Here is a 17,909-nt window from a genome sequence, read left to right on the forward strand (position 1 = left end):
AGCGTATATACTTGACGTTTGTATGGAAACAATACTGACGGAGATCTGCGACACGTGGAGGCGAGTATTTGGAGCAACTTTCAAATCGTGATTCGTCGCCAGCCATCGGTGCGCGATCGACGTCGGCTCCATGCACCCGACGCTTACGATGGTCGCGACAGCGCTAGGATAGGAGGAATCCAGTGCTTTAAACGACAACTCCTTTGCCAACGCCATCGCTGCTGCTACAAGTTCCGCGTGAGCTCCCACCGTGCGGTATGCGGCACAAGATACTAGCGGGTGATGGGACCCGACACCTGACTCGGTTACCGGACTCCGAAGGTTCAGGAACGAGCGAGAGGGCAGCGAACTATAACGGTGACAGAGTAGGCTCAACAGAAACGCTGCCGAATTGGCAACGGTGCGTCAAGGACGAGCGCGAGTCTGCGCAGATGCTTCGCAGCGTGCCATGCGGGCCGTCACGTCAGTGTGGCAGATGGTAGAAGTCCTGCACTTTTGATGGGTGTGGGTTTGTCAGCGAAATGAAGTCCATCGATGAAGAGGCTTATTAGCACGCGTCGCAGTAGGTGCAGACGTTGCAGTCGCGGCCCTGGACGCGCTTGGTCGTGATGTGGTTTCGGCACACAAAGTACGTGCAGATCGAGCACTGCTGGCGCTTGGCAAAAAGCGAAAACTTGGCGTGGCAGTCGAGAATGCTGCAGTACCACGTCGAGTAACACCGGATCTTATTGGTGCTGCTGCCGTCGTCGTCGTCGCCCTCGTCGTCTGTGAGCACATTCTGCGTCGGTGGCGGTACGCCGTAGAGCCACAGCAAATCGAGTGGCGCCGCCGCCTACCATCCCATCCGATGACAGTGTGGTGGGGTCAACGCATGACTACCTCGACGAGCGCCGACGAGACGCTGCATTTATGGCAGGGCGCGCACCGCTGCGGGCAGAAGAGCGCTTTGCAGCTCGGACACTGCTTCTTCAGAAGGTGGTTCCAGACGTGGAACGGCGTGTTGCAACCGAGGCAGACGCCGCCGCCGACCAGCGCCGCGCTCGCTTCGACCGGCGTGAGCTCCCACTGCCGCGCGAGTTCCAGCGGCGACTTGCGTGCGATGAGCGGCGGCAGCCCTGCACCGCTTGCGACGTTGATGTTGGCGCCGCGCCGCCACAAGAGGCGAATGATGTCGGGTTGGTTGCGCACAATAGCAAAGTGCAGCGGCCGAAGCTCCCACTCGTCGCCAGCATTGACATTGGCGCCCTTCTACTGCCACATGCATGAGCGAGAAGGCGCTGGGATGAGAACGAAGACCTCGAGAGCAAAGACAGCGATCGCGATCGAGCCGTACCACGTCGCGAGGTGCAGCACCTGCACGCAACTCGTCAGACACACATATGGTTTCAGAAAGAGAAATGGTACTTCGTTGGCGACAACCACCGACGACGTCGGGTCGGGACGCGTCTGTTGCCACACATCCCAGAGCACGAGCATGGTTTGGACGGCGCCTGCTTCGATCGCTGCGTCCCACGCCTCGGAGAGCGTTCGTCGCTTCACAAAGGGCCACAGTGGACTGCGCGTCGCGCTCGCGGTGCGCTGAAGGAGGCCGCCGTGCGCGACGGCCGACGGCACGGGCGGCACACTCAGCGCCGCCATCACAATCTGGTACGTATCCACGTGCTTGGTGACCGTCTTGAAGTCGCGTAAAAGGTCGTCAAAAGACATGGACAGCAGCTGCGCTTCGACGTTCTACACAACATTTCTCTATAGTCTTCTGTGACCGAGGACCGCCGAACCTGAAGGAGCGCAATGCCGATGCGGAACATGACGTCCGTGACGTCGGCGAGCACGAGGTCCAGGACGGCGTGCGAGAGCTCGATTTTGGACGAGCAGGCAAACTATGCGCCTCGATTTAGTCGAACGCGACGTGGAGACGGCGGTACCATGGTCGTGAACCACTCGATGCCGTAGAGGTACACGTCAAAACCGACAGCGTCGAGCTTGGCCGCGAGCTCGGGCAGTAGCTCGGCCACGCGCACCTGGAAGCGCTGCAAGTACTCGTTCAGGAAGACCGACGAGTCCTTGTAAAACTAGACGCGAATGAGCTCGAAGCGGGTCATGTATCTCCATCATGTACTTGGCTCATGTGCTTGTGCTGGAGGAGGTAGACAAAGGTTGCGTACGCATCAGCTTCAGGTAGCCCGGCCTCGAGGAAGACGGCGGCGATGAAGTTCATGCCCTGGCAGTACCCATTCTCGGCGCGAGCGACCGCGTTGAGGACGCGGAAGAGCGACGGCTCGAGCGCGCGGAAGGCCTCGTCGTCCGACGCATCAAAGATGCAGAACGTGCGCGCCACGTCGCGTTCGATGAGCTCCGAGTATGCGTGGCGCGGCGATGCGATCTAGGCGCCAGCGTGAGCTGCGAGCGGCGGACGGAGGCGTACCTGGTCGTAGACGTGGCGGTGGATGTGGGTGATGGGCGCCGGGATCGACCAGCGCAGGCCTTTCGTCAGCTCGGTGAGCGCTAGCACCTTGGTGCGCTCGGCGTCGTCGGCAAAGTTGACGCGCTTCACGACGTGCTTCCAGAAGACGTCCCGCGCTGGCATCGGTAGCTGCACTTGACCTGGCAGAGCAAGGCGACAATCCCATCAACCGGATACACGCTGGTATCCGTACTATCCGGAAACCAACATTCCAACGACAGACTAACCACACGCAATGACGTGATGGAAAGCAACAGACCTCCGTCATGAGCGCAAGGACCTGCCATCATGGGTGCCTGCCACGACGTTGTCGACACCGCATAGAGCAGATTACCTTTGAATAAACGTGTCGACTCGCGCGCATTCTATTCTAGGATCGTCGCCAAGCAATAAAGTGTAGTAGATCACTCTTGCGAGAGGTAAATACATGTAAAGCCCCATGTGATAATGGATCGCCTTGGATACGTGTGATGACCCAGACGGCGGCGTCTCACAAGCGGTTGAAACGACCGATCGCACAAACGGCACCGTCTCGCCACGGAGGACGGGGTTTTGCCCACAGCCATCGCTATTCAAGCACGTCACTGCTCCGACAAGTAGAGCGTTGCAAGTACATCGTACGGCTTTCTTTTGTGTTGCGATTCTCGTCTTTGACGAGCCATCAAGCATTTGAGAGGCGTTATTTGGGTGTTTTTAACTGCCTGTAGACTGACAACACTGCCCGTTTCCGGTTTCTGGCTCTCTGCGCACCAGAGAAAATGACGTGGCTGCTTCTCAAGCAACCTCCAAGTGCACACCTGCAGTTGGTGACAAAATATTCTCTACTGCAATCGTCGTTTGTCGAGGTAGAACCCAGAAAACGTGCTCGTTAAACTTCCGTTTGTACATCATGGAGAGCTAGCAAGCAGACGCAAAGTACATCGCTTGTCGGCAATGATCCGGATCTTGTCCTCGCGTGCGATACTTTGAGAGAACACCCAATCTGGGGTACTAGCGCAGTCTTAGACCAAAGGCGAGGAGGCTGTCTATGCGACCACTCCATCTTCAAGATGGCGTGCGCCGACAGCAACTCTCAAGGAGCACGAGGGTACAAGTACATCGACACTTGGCGCTAGGCTGTCGCGGTCGCCTGTGTTTCCGCACTGCAGCCAGGTTCCACGGTCGACCTTGCGCTGCCGGGTTGTCCAACGGTCGTTCCACCGATCCACGCCTGAAAGATCACCACACACCCAAGTCACTCGCGCCGCCTTTCAACACCATACAAATCGAGTGTCTTTTCATTTATTTTGTTGCCGCCGGATTCGAGCATAATCGCGAGATTCGATTCTATTTGTTTTTGTATACCCCTGCATCTGCTACCTGGCGGGTTGCACGTCAATGACCGGATCCGAAGCTCCACGAGGTCCACGCGCGGGCGGCTTCGTGCGACGACCTCATTTTGCTTTTGCCATGGCGTCGCTTCGGCACCGTGTTGGCGTCGCGCTCGGCGCCCTGACCCTTCTCTTCCTGCTGGTCGTGCGCGACGTGGTCGAACGTCGCGCGCTGCTGGTCCCGCTGCGGTATTTGCAGCACCCATTGAATCCCGTCGTCCTGTCGCCCGACGAGCTCGACGACGAGTCGGACACGGACGACGTCGACGGAACACCGTTCCTTCCTGGCTGGATCGAAAACTGCGTGCCGTACGACATTGTCTCGACCGTCGACGCCGCCGGCAACGCCTCGATCACATGGCGCACGCACCGGATGTACAAGAGCAGCAACGAGAACGACGACGGCTGGGTCGAGTGCGGTGCTGGAAAAGGCCACGTCCAGTTCCGGCCCGTCGGCCAAGGTCAGTTATACTCGTCCATTTACAGCGAAGCGGACCGCGACGCCGACGGCAACATCACGACGCACGTCGTGTCCTTCTCCGTGCCCGACCCCGCCGCCGCGTACGAGTTTATCGTCGGGTCGCACCACCACGGGTACTCGAGCCGGCACCGTCTCGGGCACAACGTCGACTACTCGCTCTCGCACGGCTTTGCGTGCCGCCCAACGCGGATCCATGCCGCGTACGGCGCGTCACCCAGCACGTTTACCATCCAATGGGCAACCCCACCCGAGTGCACCAACGGCCGCCACGTCCTCGTCGTGCGTGCAGACATCGATGACGGAGAGGCGCCACGGACCTTTGTCGCCGACTCGATCGTGTTTGGCGCGCGGTACGAGCACGTGGCCGCGGCGGTGCAGCTCCGAAGCAACACGCGCTACGCCTACTACGTTGGCAACGATGCGTACAGTCGGTCGATTCTCTACTCGTTCACGACGCCGCGCGGCGTCGACGATGCGCCGGCGCCGCTCCGACTGCTCGTGACGGGCGACATTGGGTACCAGAACGCCGCGACGCTGCCCATGATGCAGTCGGAAGTCGCGCGGGGCGACATTGACGCCGTCATCTCGGTCGGCGACTACGCGTACAACTTGCACAGCGCGGGAGGCGTCGTCGGGGACATCTTTATGACCGAGATCGAGCCGATCGCGGCGACCGTGCCGTTCATGGTGGCCATGGGCAACCACGAGGTGAAGCAGCACTTCTCGCACTACACGTACCGCTTCCAGCTCATGCCCGCGAACGCCGGCACCGTCTCGATCCAGGGCCAGCAACTGCGGAACAACTGGTTCTACTCGTACAACGTCGGCCTCGTGCACTTCGTCGTTGTCAACACCGAAGTGTACTTTACGAGCCACGTCGACGAACCGAACGTGGAAGCGCGCCAGCGCGCCTGGCTCGACGCCGACCTCGCGACCGCCAACGCCAACCGAACGGCGGCGCCGTGGATCATCGTCGTCGGCCACCGCCCGCTCTACTGCACGTCCGACACCGAGTGTGACGGGCCCGCGCGAGTCCTCCGCACGGCGCTCGAGCCGCTCTTCTACAATCACGGCGTCGACCTCTATCTCTGCGGCCACCAGCACAACTACGAACGCATGTTTGACATCTACGACGGGATCACCGAGCGCCGGACACGGAACATGCAGGCGACGACGCACATCCTCACGGGCGCCGCGGGCCAGAGCCGCGTCCTTCCGGTCCGCAAGCCGTTTCTGCGGACGGCCGCGCCGTGGGACGCCTTCCGCAACAACATCTTTGGCTACGGCCGGCTCACGATCGCCAACGCATCGCATTTACACTGGGCGCAAATCGAGTGCGACCCGGCCAACCCCGCCGCGTCGCACCTCAACGGCAAGGCCGTCGACGACGTCTGGCTCGTGCAGGAGCGCCACGGCAGCTTTGCCAATTTAACTTAAAAAACATATTGCTCACACTTTATCCATGTAGTATGAATATTGTATCAAGTTGAAACAGTCGCGCAGGAGCGCGCTCTGGAGCATTGTGTGACGCCATGTGATCATACCCGGTCCGTCTGGTCCAGTCCAACACACAAACCACCTGACTGACGTCGATCGATTGCAGTGATTGCACAGACAACATAGGCGAGATCGGTTGAGCCGACGGAGCAACAATCTCACAGAATGGCCTTGATGATTTACAAGTCGACAAACAGATGATAGTGGAATGGTTCCTACTTGCCGACGTCCGTGATCGCCGACGACAGATCGTTAAAATAGGCGTGCTTCATCGCGTCCGCAGCCGTGATGCGCTTTGCCGGGTCGTAGCGCAGCATTTGCTACATTCGTTGCGAGTCAGCACCATAGCGACAGCACACGTTTACCTCGAGCAGGTCGAGGCCTGCGGGGTCGAGAGACGGCACGAGGTGCGCTAGGTTGTCCGGTGGCGGGTACATGGCAAAATCGGGCTACAGAGGTCATGTGTGAGCGATCAAGAGCCTCGCCTCACATGCGTACCTTGTACTCGGGCAGGTCGACCATGCCCGGGTAGATGTCGACCGTCGGCGTGCCAAGCAAACGAAAGATACGGTCGAGCTGGTCGCCCTCGGACGTGCCGGCAAAGAGCGGGCCGCCGTTGGCCATCTCGGCAAAGATGCAGCCAATGCTCCAAATGTCCACGGGAGTCGAATATTTCCTACCATGCGCGTGAGCTTACCATCAATAGGACGCACGAGGACGGTCGTACCGCGAGCCCATGAGCACGTCGGGCGACCGGTACCAGAGCGTCACGACTTCGTGTGTGTAGCTACATGCATTGAGCTCCATTTCCCAACAGCAATCGTGTACCTGCGAACGGGAATGCCAAAGGCGCGGGCGAGGCCAAAGTCGGCGAGCTTGAGCTCGCCTTCGCGGTTGATGAGCAGGTTCTGGGGCTTCAGGTCGCTGCAGGTAGCGCAACGTTAGAGCCACATGGAGACGACAAGAGCGCGTGTACCGATGCAAGACGCGGTGCTGGTGGCAGTAGGCAATGCCCCGCAGGAGCTGAAAGAGGAAGCTCTTCAGAATCGGCTTCTCGAGGCCCTTCTCGCACACGTCGAGGTACTTTTTGAGGTCCTGGTCGAGGTACTCGAAGACGAGCGTGAGCTTGCGCTCCGTGTGCACGATGTTGTAGAGGCGCACAATGTTGGCGTGCTGCAGCTCCTTGAGCAGCGAGATCTCGCGGATCGCCGTCGATGGGATGCCCTCGTCCTCGGCCTCGAGCCGGATCTTCTTGAGCGCGATGATCTCGCCCGTCACGCGGTCCTTGGCCTTGTACACGACGCCGTACGTCCCTTCGCCGACCTTCTCGAGCTTCTGGTACCGCTCCATGATGCTCCAACCAAACTGACGGCCGCGGGCAACGCCGGTTCGTATCCGGATACCCGCCACTACTGGCCCGGCCACTCTCAATCTCAATGCCGCACGCTGCCCTTTCTCATCCCGCCCGCGCCGAACCCAACACGCGGTGCGTGGGAGAGGGCGTGTGGATTTCGTGCGATGGGCCTCAAGGTCGTTCTGCCGTGTCGGCGAAGGGGATCCGCGCGTCTTCTTGTCGTCGAGGACTGCAGTGTATGTGGACTTGGATGTGCCGAGACATGCGACGTCAACTGATCGAGGCAAATCCCACCCAAGTGCAAACTCAACACTCAAACTCAACGCTAAAAACGAAAACGCTCAAAACGAAAACGTAAAAGCGCGCCAGAATACCACCGCTTCAACCGTCCTGCACCGTGTCCATCTGGTGGATCGACACCGTCCAAGCACCAGTGTGAAGCACTTGGGTGTTTTGGCACAGCGAGCGACACAAACTGTCGGCGCGGAGTCGTGCTTGCCATGAGATTGTGTATCACGACTTGGGCACACGAGGCGCTGCCAGCAAAGCGAGTCACCATCTATCAACGCAGCGTCATGGACCCTACCATGCAGGGAATGCGCAACTGGGCTTCTACGCTTGCCCGGCTTCGAAAGATGCGGTGGCTACCCAACCAACTACCTGACGTTTTCGTGCTGCATTGGCTTTGGCTCTGGGGCGAGCCAGCGGACGTAGCTGCTGCTAGACGCTCTGCGGGTACACGCTCAATATGACTGGAGATCGCCTGCTGGCGTCGTATGCTGCCAGCTCACGGGCACTGGCTCATTCGAAGCGACTTCAACGTTGCCAAAAATCAACCCCGCGGCGAAGAGTCGGTGTGCGCATCTCATTGGTCCAAAATCTGTGGAATATGGCCAATCCGGATCAAGTTCAACGTGGAGTCACGTGAGAAGGAAGCCCAGTTTAAAAGATCTTGACAACATGCAGAGCACGACGCGGCCACGGGACCGCGCGACGACGGTCGTCTTCTCGACCAAGACGGCGACCCGGCGCGAGAGAGACACGAAGGAGGTCGAGGCCATGCTGCACCGCAGCCGCGAGAGCGCCCAAGACTCGGGCGAGGTCGAGGCGCATGGCAGCTTGGAGCTCGACCTCGACATGACGCAGGACTCGCGCGAGGAAAGCAGCGAGCTGGAAGGCAAGCCGCCCGCCAGCAGCAGCGACTATAGCGAAGCCGCCACACCTAGCCCAACGCCAGTGCGGAAGCGCAGCCGGCGGTCGTCGCGGAAAGGCTCGAGCGCCGACAAGGAACAACCGACCATGAACGCGAGCGTCCGGCGCTTGCGGCCATCAAAAGCGCTCCTGCAGCTCGAGACAGCGTCCGTGTCCGAGTGCGTCCAAGCCATGGTCAAGTACCGCACGGAGGCGACGCTCGTGACGGATGCATCCGGCACGCTGACTGGCATCTTGACCGACAAGGTACGTCCTCCCGCCTCATTGGGGCACCATACCTCATGGACAGAATCTAGGACATTGCGCTTCGTGTGGTTGCGATGGGGCTTGACCCGGAGACGACGCTCGTCGTGGACGTCATGACACTGAACCCGTCGTGCGTCTCCCCCCGTGCGTGCGCGATCGAAGCCCTCGAGCAGATGATTTCGGGCCAGTTCCGGCACTTGCCCGTGGCCGAGAACGGGATCGGTGCGACTGCCTTCTTCCGTCGGTCGTATCTAAATCCAGAGATGCCTAGTCGTGGGCATTTTGGACATTGCCAAGTGCCTCTATGATGCCATCTCCAAGATTGAGCAAGCCTACATTGCCTCGTCCAACCAGTTTACCGAAACCTTGGTACTACTTACTATCGTCTTGGTTCTTGGCATCATCATCATTGCGTGTTTGCAGATGGACGCCAACATGACGGGCACCGAGGCCAGCCTCTTTGAGATGATGCGGGAATCGGTCTCGTGACCTTGATGCATCCAACAAGATCTCACGCGAAAATCTACCCTAGCTCTTTCTGCCGACGCTGCGCAACATCATTGACGGCTCGGTCGACGTGCCCGAGATTGCCGATGGCGCCACGACGCGTCAAGCTTCGTTGTTGATGCTGCAAAAGAACTCGAGCGCCGGTTTAAATCCTTCGTGAAGGTCGCCTAGTATAACGCGTGGTACTGTCTAGTCATGGTGCTGCGGCCCAACGGCGAGATGGTCGGCATCCTCACGACCAAGGACCTCATGCGGCGCGTGCTCGCGGTCGGAAAGAGTCCGTCGAGCTGCCTCGTGCGCGATGCCATGACGGGCAACCCCGACTGCGCGCGCCTCGACACGACGATCCTCGACGCACTCCACTCGATGCACGACGGCAAGTTTCTCCACCTTCCCGTGCTCAACGACGACGGCGCGGTTGTTGGCCTCGCCGACGTGCTCCAAGTCACGTGCAGCGTTGTGCACCAAATGGGCAGCTTCCAAAAGCAGCACACGGCCAGCGGCAATCCGCTCTGGAACAAGTTTTGGAACTCGATGTTCAACCCGCCGACGCCGACGCCGACGTCGTTGCGACCGCCCAACGAAGCGCCGGCGGTCGTCACCAACGCGCCCGAAGCGCTCTTTGTGTACAAGCTCGTGGACCGCGACGGCAACACGCACCGGTTCACAGCGTCATCGACGTCCTTGACGGCTCTCAAGGAGCACGTCTCGGCGCGACTCGGGGCGGCGGCAACGGTCCACTACATTGACGAAGACGACGGCGAAACGGTGCTGCTCTTTGTTGACGCAGATCTCGAGCTCGCAGTCGCCCAAGCGCGCCGCCGGCGGGCGTCGTACGTGCGCCTCACGGTCAAGGAACCGACGACGAAAGGGGCCGAGGACGAGTTTGACATTGATGCGCGGCTCCAGGCGTTACCAATTGACGAGACCAAGATGCCGCCCAAGCAGCCGGGCGCGGCGAGCGTCATGTCCGAGTCGAAGCTCCAGCGTCGAGCGAACCGCCAAAAGACGATGCTGGTCGCGGCGGTCGTCGGTGTCACGGGCGCAGCATACGCCTTTCTGCGCAAGAAGGCGTAGGTAATATGAATGCTACGGGTTGACATGCGTTATCGTGTTGGAGTACTGGATGCAGTTGATTAGGTGGTCTTTGTCTTCTCTGCGAGCTTGGCAAGAATCAAGGCCCGGATGTCGTCCTGCACGGACGACGGCAACGAGGTCTTGGCAGCAACGGGCGCCTTGGTTGGCGTCGCAGTGGATTTGGTCACCGCCTTGGGCTTGTCTGCCTTTTTAAGCTTCTCGACTGCCTTGGGCTTCTCGACGGCCTTGGTCTTCTCGACTGCCTTGGGCTTCTCGACGGCCTTGGACATTGGTGTCTTGTTTGTGGTTGCCACGGTAGCCACCTTCGACGCGTCGTTGGTCTTGGGCGGCAGGTCGGTCATGACGGGAAACTACGGAATATGAGATCGTCCTGCAAGGTCACGGAATAGGTCGCGTGCGTACGCGCGAGCGGTCGACGATGAAGACGTAGGTGACGCACTGGTCGGGTTCAAACTTCTTTGCATCCGGCTCGGTCGTGCGGTGGTTGTAGCCTGGGAAGAGCTGCATGCGGAACGGCCGGCGCTCCTTGACGACGAAGCCGTTGGCCCGCGCTTGGTCCTCGACGAGCCAGTTGGAGTACGGCGGCTTGGTCTTGAGCGTGACGTGCGCTTCGCCACGAAGCGCGAGCTTGGGCCGCGCGCTCTCGAAAAAGTCGAGGAGGAGCGCGCGGTTGATATGGACGCGCTGCTCGCCGCTGTGCGGAAAGTTGAAGATGATGTAATCAAAGAGCGCCGGCACGGCGTCCGAGTGCGGCAGCTTCGAGAGCTTCGTGGCGTCGACGCCGTGCAGCACATGCGCTTTGGCCTGCGTGATCGACTGGATGCAGGCGGCCGCGTTCGGGTACTTCTACTCCAGCGATATAGAGCGTCGTTGGACGAAATGCGTGGCTTACCTTGCGCACTTCGCTCGTCGAGTCGTACGACGTTGCAACGAGGTTGACGCCAGAGCCGCCGCGATGGGCCACGAGTCCCTTGGAGAACGAGAAGTCTAAGCAGGGTCAGCATTTCCGTGCCGATGGCGTGGTACGCACCGCCGTCGCCGAGCACGAGGATGCGATCCGCAGGCGTGTACAGCTGCGTCGTTGCCTGCGTCTTGGAGCGCTTGTCCATCTTGTTGCCCTTCAGCTGCTTCATGGCCCGCGCGTCAAAGGCCGCGCCATGCTTGCGCTTGCCCATGCTGGTCGAATGTAGTAAATCCGGCCACGACGGATGATTGGTCATCTTGAACACCGTAGGAGGCTATTCGCACGCAACAATATGTGTCCATCCCAAACGAGGGCACAGTCTTTGAGCGATGGAGCGGCGGACGCTCCTTTGATACAGCGAAAGAATACTTGTATGGTGATACGGAGCCATGCGCATCGTCTGGAGGCATAGGGATGTCGCCACCATGGTTCTCGCCTCAGAAAATGGCGTGTTGTTATCCTTTGACGCGCAATTGTAGTGTACCCCGGTGTACAAATCGAATCGCGCACTGTGTCCGTTGCAATCTTGTGTGCCCCGGGGTGTGTTGGCCCACGTTGGCTACCACACACGCGATATTTTTCCTCGGGCGCAGCATGTACTGCGGCGACGAGGTCGGGGCCTTCGTCGGCGACGTTGGCTCGCTCAGCTCCAAGTTCGGCTACGCAGGCGAGGACACGCCCAACTGCATCGTCCCGTCGATCGTTGGCTCCAAGCCGAACGCCCCGCGATCGGTCCTCGGGCAGTCGGCGCTGTACGCGGCAAGGGACATTGACGCGCTGCCGCAAGCTATCTCGCTCGTCGACGACAAGAACGCGTACGACTGGGACGTCGTGGAGACTCTCTGGACGCATGCATTCGAGCAGCTGCATGCTAATCCGTCCGAGCACGCGATCCTGGCATCGCTCTCGCCCTTTGATATGGCGGTCGCGCCCAAGTACATGGAGCTGATGTTTGAGACCTTTCGCGCGCCAGCCTTTTCGTTGCGAAGGACGCCGTGCTCAACGCGTTCTCATTTGGCAAGTCGACTGCGCTCGTCGCGGACGTCGGCGCCGGCAGCACGCGCGTGGTGCCTGTCGTCGACGGGTTTGCGCTCCACGGATCCGCCCAGCGATCCGTTGTAGGAGGCGAAGCCTTGGGCCTTCAGCTGCAAAAGATGCTTCTCGACAAGCACAAGGTAGAGATCCAGCCGTGTGTACGAAAATACGGTGACGGCGACGTCCCCGCGGCGCTCGCCATGTCGGACGCGTACTTGCAGTTCCGGCGTCTCGAAGTCGTGCGCGACCTCAAGGAGTCCACGTGCCTCATGCCCGAGACGACCTTGAACGAAGAGCTCGCCGAGTCCACACCCGCAGATCCGTACGAACTGCCCGACGGCCAGGTGGTGCTCGTTGGTACCGAGCGCTTCAAGATTCCGGAGAAGCTCATGCACCCGGACGTGATTGGCGCCGACTCGACGACCGTAGCCACGTCGTCCAAGGGCCTGCACCGCATGCTCTACAGCGCGGTGCAGTCGAGCGACGTGGATGTCCGTCGGGAGCTCTTGAACAATCTGATCTTGTGCGGTGGCGGCAGCGCACTCCCTGGGCTCACGGAGCGTGTCCACTGGGAAATGAGCCAGCTCGTGCCGTCAAGCCTCAAGGTGCGCATCACGCAGATGACACCGGTCGAGCGCAAGTTTAGCACGTGGATCGGCGGCTCGATCCTCGCGTCCCTCGGGTCGTTCCAGCAGCTCTGGGTCTCCAAGCGCGAGTACGAAGAGCGAGGCGGCGACCACCTCGCGTCATCGCGTTTCCTTTAGAACCGTCGAGCTGTAATTACGCTAGTGTACTCCTCTATTTAAGCACTTGCGTCTGTCCTTCTCAAGCTACAACTCCGAGTCTATAGACCTCGACAAGTTGCTCACTCCTGGTACTACTACCTGGTACTGTCCTCTTGGAGCTGGCGACGACGGGCGTGTCACGGCCACCAGCACTTTGAGTTGCAGAATACCGTTGCCATCGCACTCCCGTGACCTTCTCCAAAGAGAACAGACAGTTCTGCGTATTAGTCCATTTCGTTGGCCGACATTTCCAATGCTAGTCTATCACAGCAGTCTGCAGATGCGTCCAGCGTATGGTGGTTGGGAAATAAAAGAATTCGTGGATTATTCGCTTTTACACTCGCTAAGGGATCGTGGGCACTACCGTCCATTGAGAGGATCGATCCCTGGACCTTTCCCGCTGCGAGCTGGAAGTGTTAACCACTGGGCCATTTTACCGCACCCGCTTTTGGACGCATTGCGTTTGTATCACTAGATGTTGTTGGCCGCAATCGTCTTGGTGTTTGTATGCTGCCATTTACCACGCCTCGACACCTTTTCACGCGTGTGAATTGCTGCTGGTGAGAAATTTACTACTACAAACATGTATACATTGTGTTTCTCACACTTTCACACGCGTGTAAAAACACTGCAATAGTGAATCAAGCGCAATGGCCGTTTTGAGACAGGGACGGGGATCTACGCTCTAGGAATGTTGTACTAGACCAAGAGTACATACAGCCAATGAACAGCGGCATTCGTCGCTCGTATACAGACAGTGCAGTCGACCGAGGCGAGCAACATCTCTGATGCACTAAACTGTGTGGCAACAAGCGGAGACATGCATTTGTTGCTCATCGATCACGCGTGCAAGCACACTGCGAGCTCCAGTCGGCTCGTCATTTTTAATCAATCAAAAGTGTACAGTTGGAATGACACGTCACACCATCGGGCAGTCGCCGCCATCGAACGCGCACGACGGCGAGTAGCACAGCGGGTCGCAGAAGTCGTCGCGCCAGTGAAACACCGAGCACGTGGACGAGCACGTCGGTGAGCACGCGCCGGAGGCAAAGCTCGCGCCGACGGCCGTTGCGCAAAACGGCGTCGCGTGTAGTTGGACGGCGCCGGATGCTATCGCAGCGCGCACGACGGTCGAGTCGGGGACCGCTGATATCTGCGTGTGGTCGAGCGCCAGCTCCAGCTTTGGTTTGGCCTCCAACAGCGCCTGTGGGAACGTTGCGATGGGGTTGCTGTCGAGCGCGAGACGCCGAAGGGTGGCCAGCTGCAGGAGCGACGGCGGAAGCGATGTTATCCGATTCGCGCTCAGCACCAAATCCTCGAGACTCGTGAGATCGGCGATGGCGTCTGGGATGCGGCTCATTTGTGTGTCCGACAGCCACAGCGTCGTCAGCTGCGTCCAGTTGGCCCACACCGGCCCCGGCACGTCGCCGACGGGCGACCCGATAAAGTGCAGGACGCGCAGCGCGTCACCGGGGGCTTGCAACGCGGGCGGAATGGAGCTCAGGTTGCTGTAGCGCAAGATCAGCATGCGCAGCGACGGCGGGAGCTGCCGGACGTCCCACGACGTCATATTGGAGAATTCAATGTCCAGTCGAAACAGGCGTGGAAAGGACATGACGTGGCGCAACGGTGGCGCGCGACAGCCCACGGTCTTCAAAATGAGAACGTTGGTGCCGAGCGCGTGCGCCGTAAGGAAGCTGTCGACGTCAACCGTGGCGTTGTCGACCGCGCACTGGAGGCGCGCGTAAATGCACGAGCACCCGTCGTCAAACCACGGAAGCGAGCTCGCGACGCAATAGCTCGGACACGTCCTCGGTACATACACCGCGTGCAGCAAGAGCCCGAGAACTGCAAGCCCCCACGCAACGTTCAAGAAAAAGATGGTCACGACGAATCGCATGTTGGCTTGGTCGAATGTAAAGCGCTTTCGCCACTCGCCGCTGGCACTGTGCACGAGCGACGAGAGAGAGGCCGACGCACGGCAGACCTCGGGGCCCGACTTGGTGGCTCTCGAGATGCTGAGTCTGCTTGACGGCGACACCGTCGTGCGCAGGGACGGCAACTTGATGGGCATCGTCCGGAGCGTCGAGAGCGTCTGGCACAGAGAGAGCACGACGACGAGGTTGGGCACGACAGTCGAGGCCAGCTGCAGCGGCGGCATGACGAGGAAGATGCGGATCGCACCAAGGTACGACGCATACCACTCGCACGGGTGGTTCGTGCCCCAGGTCGAGAAGAACTGATGACGGAAGAGCGGCAGAAGAAACATGACGAGCGAGATACCGATCGTGAGCGTAAACGAGAGGAACGCGTCGAGGAGGTCGAGGAGGAGGCGCTTGGATCGCGCGCTCTTGGTGAAGAGAAAGATCGGCGTCACGGTCGCGTTGAGGACCACCATGGCGCCGTAAGTGGTCGCAACGCCACCTTGCGTGAGCGTCGACGCCATGAGCTGCGCCAAGTACGTCTGGCACATGATCACAACCGTGTGGCTCATGCCAAGCTCGACGTTGGGCGACGGCCGAATCGCTGCGAGCCGCCGCATGGCCGGGAGGTGCTTGACGGTGGGTGACGAGCTCACGAAGACGCGCGAGCCGCCGCTGGACGGCCACAGTGCATACGCGTAGCAGAGTGCGAGGAGCCAAAACACGATCGCAGTCGTCTTGGGCGACGTTGCATCCACGAGTTTGGCGTCGCCGTCCGTGAAGCTCCAGAGGATGACCCCTGCGAAGAGAAAGTTTGTGAAGCCAAGGATGGCCTGAGTGTACGCGACGCCGAGGAGGAACTGACGCCCCGACTGCGTCCAGTCGGCGTCACTCGTGCCAAAGAAGACGGCGAGCTTGCCCAAATCGGGCCGGTGCATCCCCGCGGCGCGTCTATTTGTGAGAGCAGTTTCAAACAGACAGTGCGTCGGCAAGAATGAGTTGACTTTGCTGCCGCTTCGCACTGGCTGTGGGCGATTGACCATGTCGCACTTCGTCGCTTCCAAACGGAAGCGTCGATGCAGAAGGACTGCTCCCAACCCCTCTGCAATAATCCATGCATCTGTACCCGTGGCCATCCGCGCTTCGAGATATTGGCTCTTCCATCATCCGAGCTGCGGCTGAAGCCACTCGAGCTGCCTGTGCGAGCCTCGAAGCCGACCCAAAATCGCTGAGGCAACTTGGTAGAACCCATGTCGTGAAGTCACCATTGATTGCTCGGGCACGGTGGCCAACAAGACTGCCGTTTCTAGCGCAGGAGTCTATAATTTCGGTGTCCAAACATGCAGAGTTCTTAAGCAACCCTGCGCGATACGTACGGTGCGAAGACGCGCCCAGTGAGGAAGACGCAGCAAATGTCGCTTCTCAACATACAAGAGCGAGGGCGAGTTGTAGTTGATGCGGTAGAATATATCGTCTGTGGTGTGGTTCCATTGCACATTCTGGACACTGTCACCTGGTGCTGCCACGTCATTCACAATACCTTGCTCAACATAAAAAACACTACTGTATTCGCATGGGATACCGCTCCACATACTAGGTTAGACGCGGAGCGCCTGGTCAAAGTCGGCCTTGATGTCATCAATGTGCTCGATGCCGACCGAGACGCGCACGAGGTCCTCCTTGACGCCCGAGCCCGCGCGCTCCTCCGTCGTGAGCTGCTGGTGCGTCGTGCTCGCGGGGTGGATCACGAGCGTCTTGGAGTCGCCGACGTTGGCGAGGTGGCTCGCCAATTTGACGTTGTTGATGAACGACTTGCCGCGCTCGAGGCCGCCGACGACACCAAACGTCAAGACGGCGCCAAACTTGCCGCGGTGCAAGTACTTCTTCGCGAGCGCGTGCGACGGGTGCGACTCGAGGCCCGGGTACGAGACCCACGCGACGCTCGGGTGTTCGAGCAGCCAGTGCGCGAGCGCGAGCGCGTTGTCACTCGCTCGGTCGACGCGCAGCGAAAGCGTCTCGAGGCCCTGGAGGAGGAGGAACGACCCAAACGGACTCTGGCACGCGCCAAAATCACGCAGCGACTCGACGCGCAGGCGGATCGCAAAGCACGCGTTTACGCCGAGGACGCCGCCGGGCCCAAAGGTGTCCCAAAAGTTGAGGCCGTGGTAGCCCGGGCTCGGGTTGGCCATGAGCGGGAACTTGCCGTTGCCCCAGTTGAAGGTGCCGGCGTCCGTGACGACACCGCCGATCGTCGTGCCGTGGCCGCCAATCCACTTGGTCGCGCTCTGCACAACGATGTCGGCGCCGTGCTTGATGGGCTGCGCGAGGTATCCGCACGCGCCGAACGTGTCGTCAACAATGAGCGGGATGCCGTGGGCCTTGGCGATCGCGGAAATCGCCTCAAAGTCCGGCACCTCCAGCTCCGGGTTCCCGATGGTCTCGACGTAAATGGCCTTGGTGTTGTCGTCGATCAAGCTCTCGATCGAGTCGGGCTTGGCGTGGTCCGCAAACTTGACGTTGATGCCGAGGCGCGGGAACGCGACTTTGAACTGGTTGTACGTGCCGCCGTAGAGCGACGACGTCGAGACGATGTTGTCGCCGGCCTGCGCGATCGTAAAGATCGTCAGCGCCTGCGCCGCCTGGCCAGACGCGCACGCGACGGACGCGACGCCGCCCGTGAGCGCCGTCACGCGCTTCTCAAACACGTCGTTGGTCGGGTTCATGATGCGCGAGTAGATGTTGCCAAACTGCTCGAGGCCAAAGAGCTTGCCGGCGTGGTCCGTGTTGTCGAAAAGGAACGAGCTCGACGCGACGATCGGCACAGCGCGCGCGCGCGAGCCCGGCTCGCCGCCTTCTTGGCCAGCGTGCACTTGCAGCGTCGTGTAGTCTGACATGATATCGTGTTGGGAGGTCGAGCCAAAAGGGAAAATGACGATCCGCCTTTCGATCCATGGCGATCTTCCGCCGACTTGCG

At 60.0% G+C, this 17,909-nt stretch overlaps 8 protein-coding genes across 8 annotated transcripts; 3 read left to right on the top strand and 5 right to left on the bottom strand.

The window, feature by feature from the left end:
* Nucleotides 1-476: 476 nt before the first annotated feature.
* SPRG_01803 (hypothetical protein) lies at nt 477-2,620 on the bottom strand. The gene is made up of 8 exons (XM_012340168.1): nt 2,426-2,620; nt 2,120-2,383; nt 1,926-2,072; nt 1,779-1,880; nt 1,405-1,731; nt 1,297-1,353; nt 880-1,248; nt 477-832 (listed from the first exon to the last, which is right to left on the bottom strand). Exons 1-8 carry the CDS (start codon nt 2,585-2,587, stop codon nt 548-550), a joined length of 1,713 nt encoding a protein of 570 aa, XP_012195558.1. The 5' UTR covers nt 2,588-2,620; the 3' UTR covers nt 477-547.
* A 1,293-nt stretch (nt 2,621-3,913) lies between these two features.
* SPRG_01804 (hypothetical protein) lies at nt 3,914-5,752 on the top strand (the record flags this gene model as incomplete). The annotated part of the gene is made up of 1 exon (XM_012340169.1): nt 3,914-5,752. One exon carries the CDS (start codon nt 3,914-3,916, stop codon nt 5,750-5,752), a length of 1,839 nt encoding a protein of 612 aa, XP_012195559.1.
* Nucleotides 5,753-5,962: 210 nt separating this feature from the next.
* Nucleotides 5,963-7,211, bottom strand: SPRG_01805 (CMGC/CDK/CDK5 protein kinase). Its single transcript, XM_012340170.1, has 6 exons — nt 6,789-7,211; nt 6,641-6,736; nt 6,540-6,599; nt 6,311-6,488; nt 6,178-6,261; nt 5,963-6,132 (listed from the first exon to the last, which is right to left on the bottom strand). The coding sequence occupies exons 1-6, from the start codon at nt 7,160-7,162 to the stop codon at nt 6,028-6,030; spliced, it is 897 nt and encodes a 298-aa protein (XP_012195560.1). The 5' UTR covers nt 7,163-7,211; the 3' UTR covers nt 5,963-6,027.
* Nucleotides 7,212-7,991: 780 nt separating this feature from the next.
* Nucleotides 7,992-10,238, top strand: SPRG_01806 (hypothetical protein). Its single transcript, XM_012340171.1, has 6 exons — nt 7,992-8,624; nt 8,675-8,846; nt 8,896-8,993; nt 9,048-9,104; nt 9,157-9,274; nt 9,325-10,238. Exons 1-6 carry the CDS (start codon nt 8,127-8,129, stop codon nt 10,206-10,208), a joined length of 1,827 nt encoding a protein of 608 aa, XP_012195561.1. The 5' UTR covers nt 7,992-8,126; the 3' UTR covers nt 10,209-10,238.
* SPRG_01807 (hypothetical protein) lies at nt 10,206-11,405 on the bottom strand (the record flags this gene model as incomplete). The annotated part of the gene is made up of 4 exons (XM_012340172.1): nt 10,206-10,579; nt 10,632-11,075; nt 11,122-11,216; nt 11,260-11,405. Coding segments are annotated over 4 exons (997 nt in total), but the record flags the coding sequence as incomplete, so codon positions are not given.
* Nucleotides 11,406-11,787: 382 nt separating this feature from the next.
* On the top strand, nt 11,788-12,992 carry SPRG_01808 (hypothetical protein; the record flags this gene model as incomplete). The annotated part of the gene is made up of 2 exons (XM_012340173.1): nt 11,788-12,143; nt 12,167-12,992. The coding sequence occupies 2 exons, from the start codon at nt 11,788-11,790 to the stop codon at nt 12,990-12,992; spliced, it is 1,182 nt and encodes a 393-aa protein (XP_012195563.1).
* Nucleotides 12,993-13,932: 940 nt separating this feature from the next.
* On the bottom strand, nt 13,933-15,914 carry SPRG_01809 (hypothetical protein; the record flags this gene model as incomplete). Its single annotated transcript, XM_012340174.1, has 1 exon — nt 13,933-15,914. The coding sequence occupies exon 1, from the start codon at nt 15,871-15,873 to the stop codon at nt 13,933-13,935; it is 1,941 nt and encodes a 646-aa protein (XP_012195564.1). The 5' UTR covers nt 15,874-15,914.
* Nucleotides 15,915-16,458: 544 nt separating this feature from the next.
* Nucleotides 16,459-17,864, bottom strand: SPRG_01810 (O-acetylhomoserine (thiol)-lyase). Its single transcript, XM_012340175.1, has one exon. The coding sequence runs from the start codon at nt 17,827-17,829 to the stop codon at nt 16,534-16,536; it is 1,296 nt and encodes a 431-aa protein (XP_012195565.1). The 5' UTR covers nt 17,830-17,864; the 3' UTR covers nt 16,459-16,533.
* Between the last annotated feature and the right edge of the window lie 45 nt (nt 17,865-17,909).

This window comes from Saprolegnia parasitica (assembly GCF_000151545.1).
Source record: "Saprolegnia parasitica CBS 223.65 unplaced genomic scaffold supercont2.4, whole genome shotgun sequence".
In the NCBI taxonomy this organism is placed as follows: domain Eukaryota; phylum Oomycota; class Saprolegniomycetes; order Saprolegniales; family Saprolegniaceae; genus Saprolegnia; species Saprolegnia parasitica.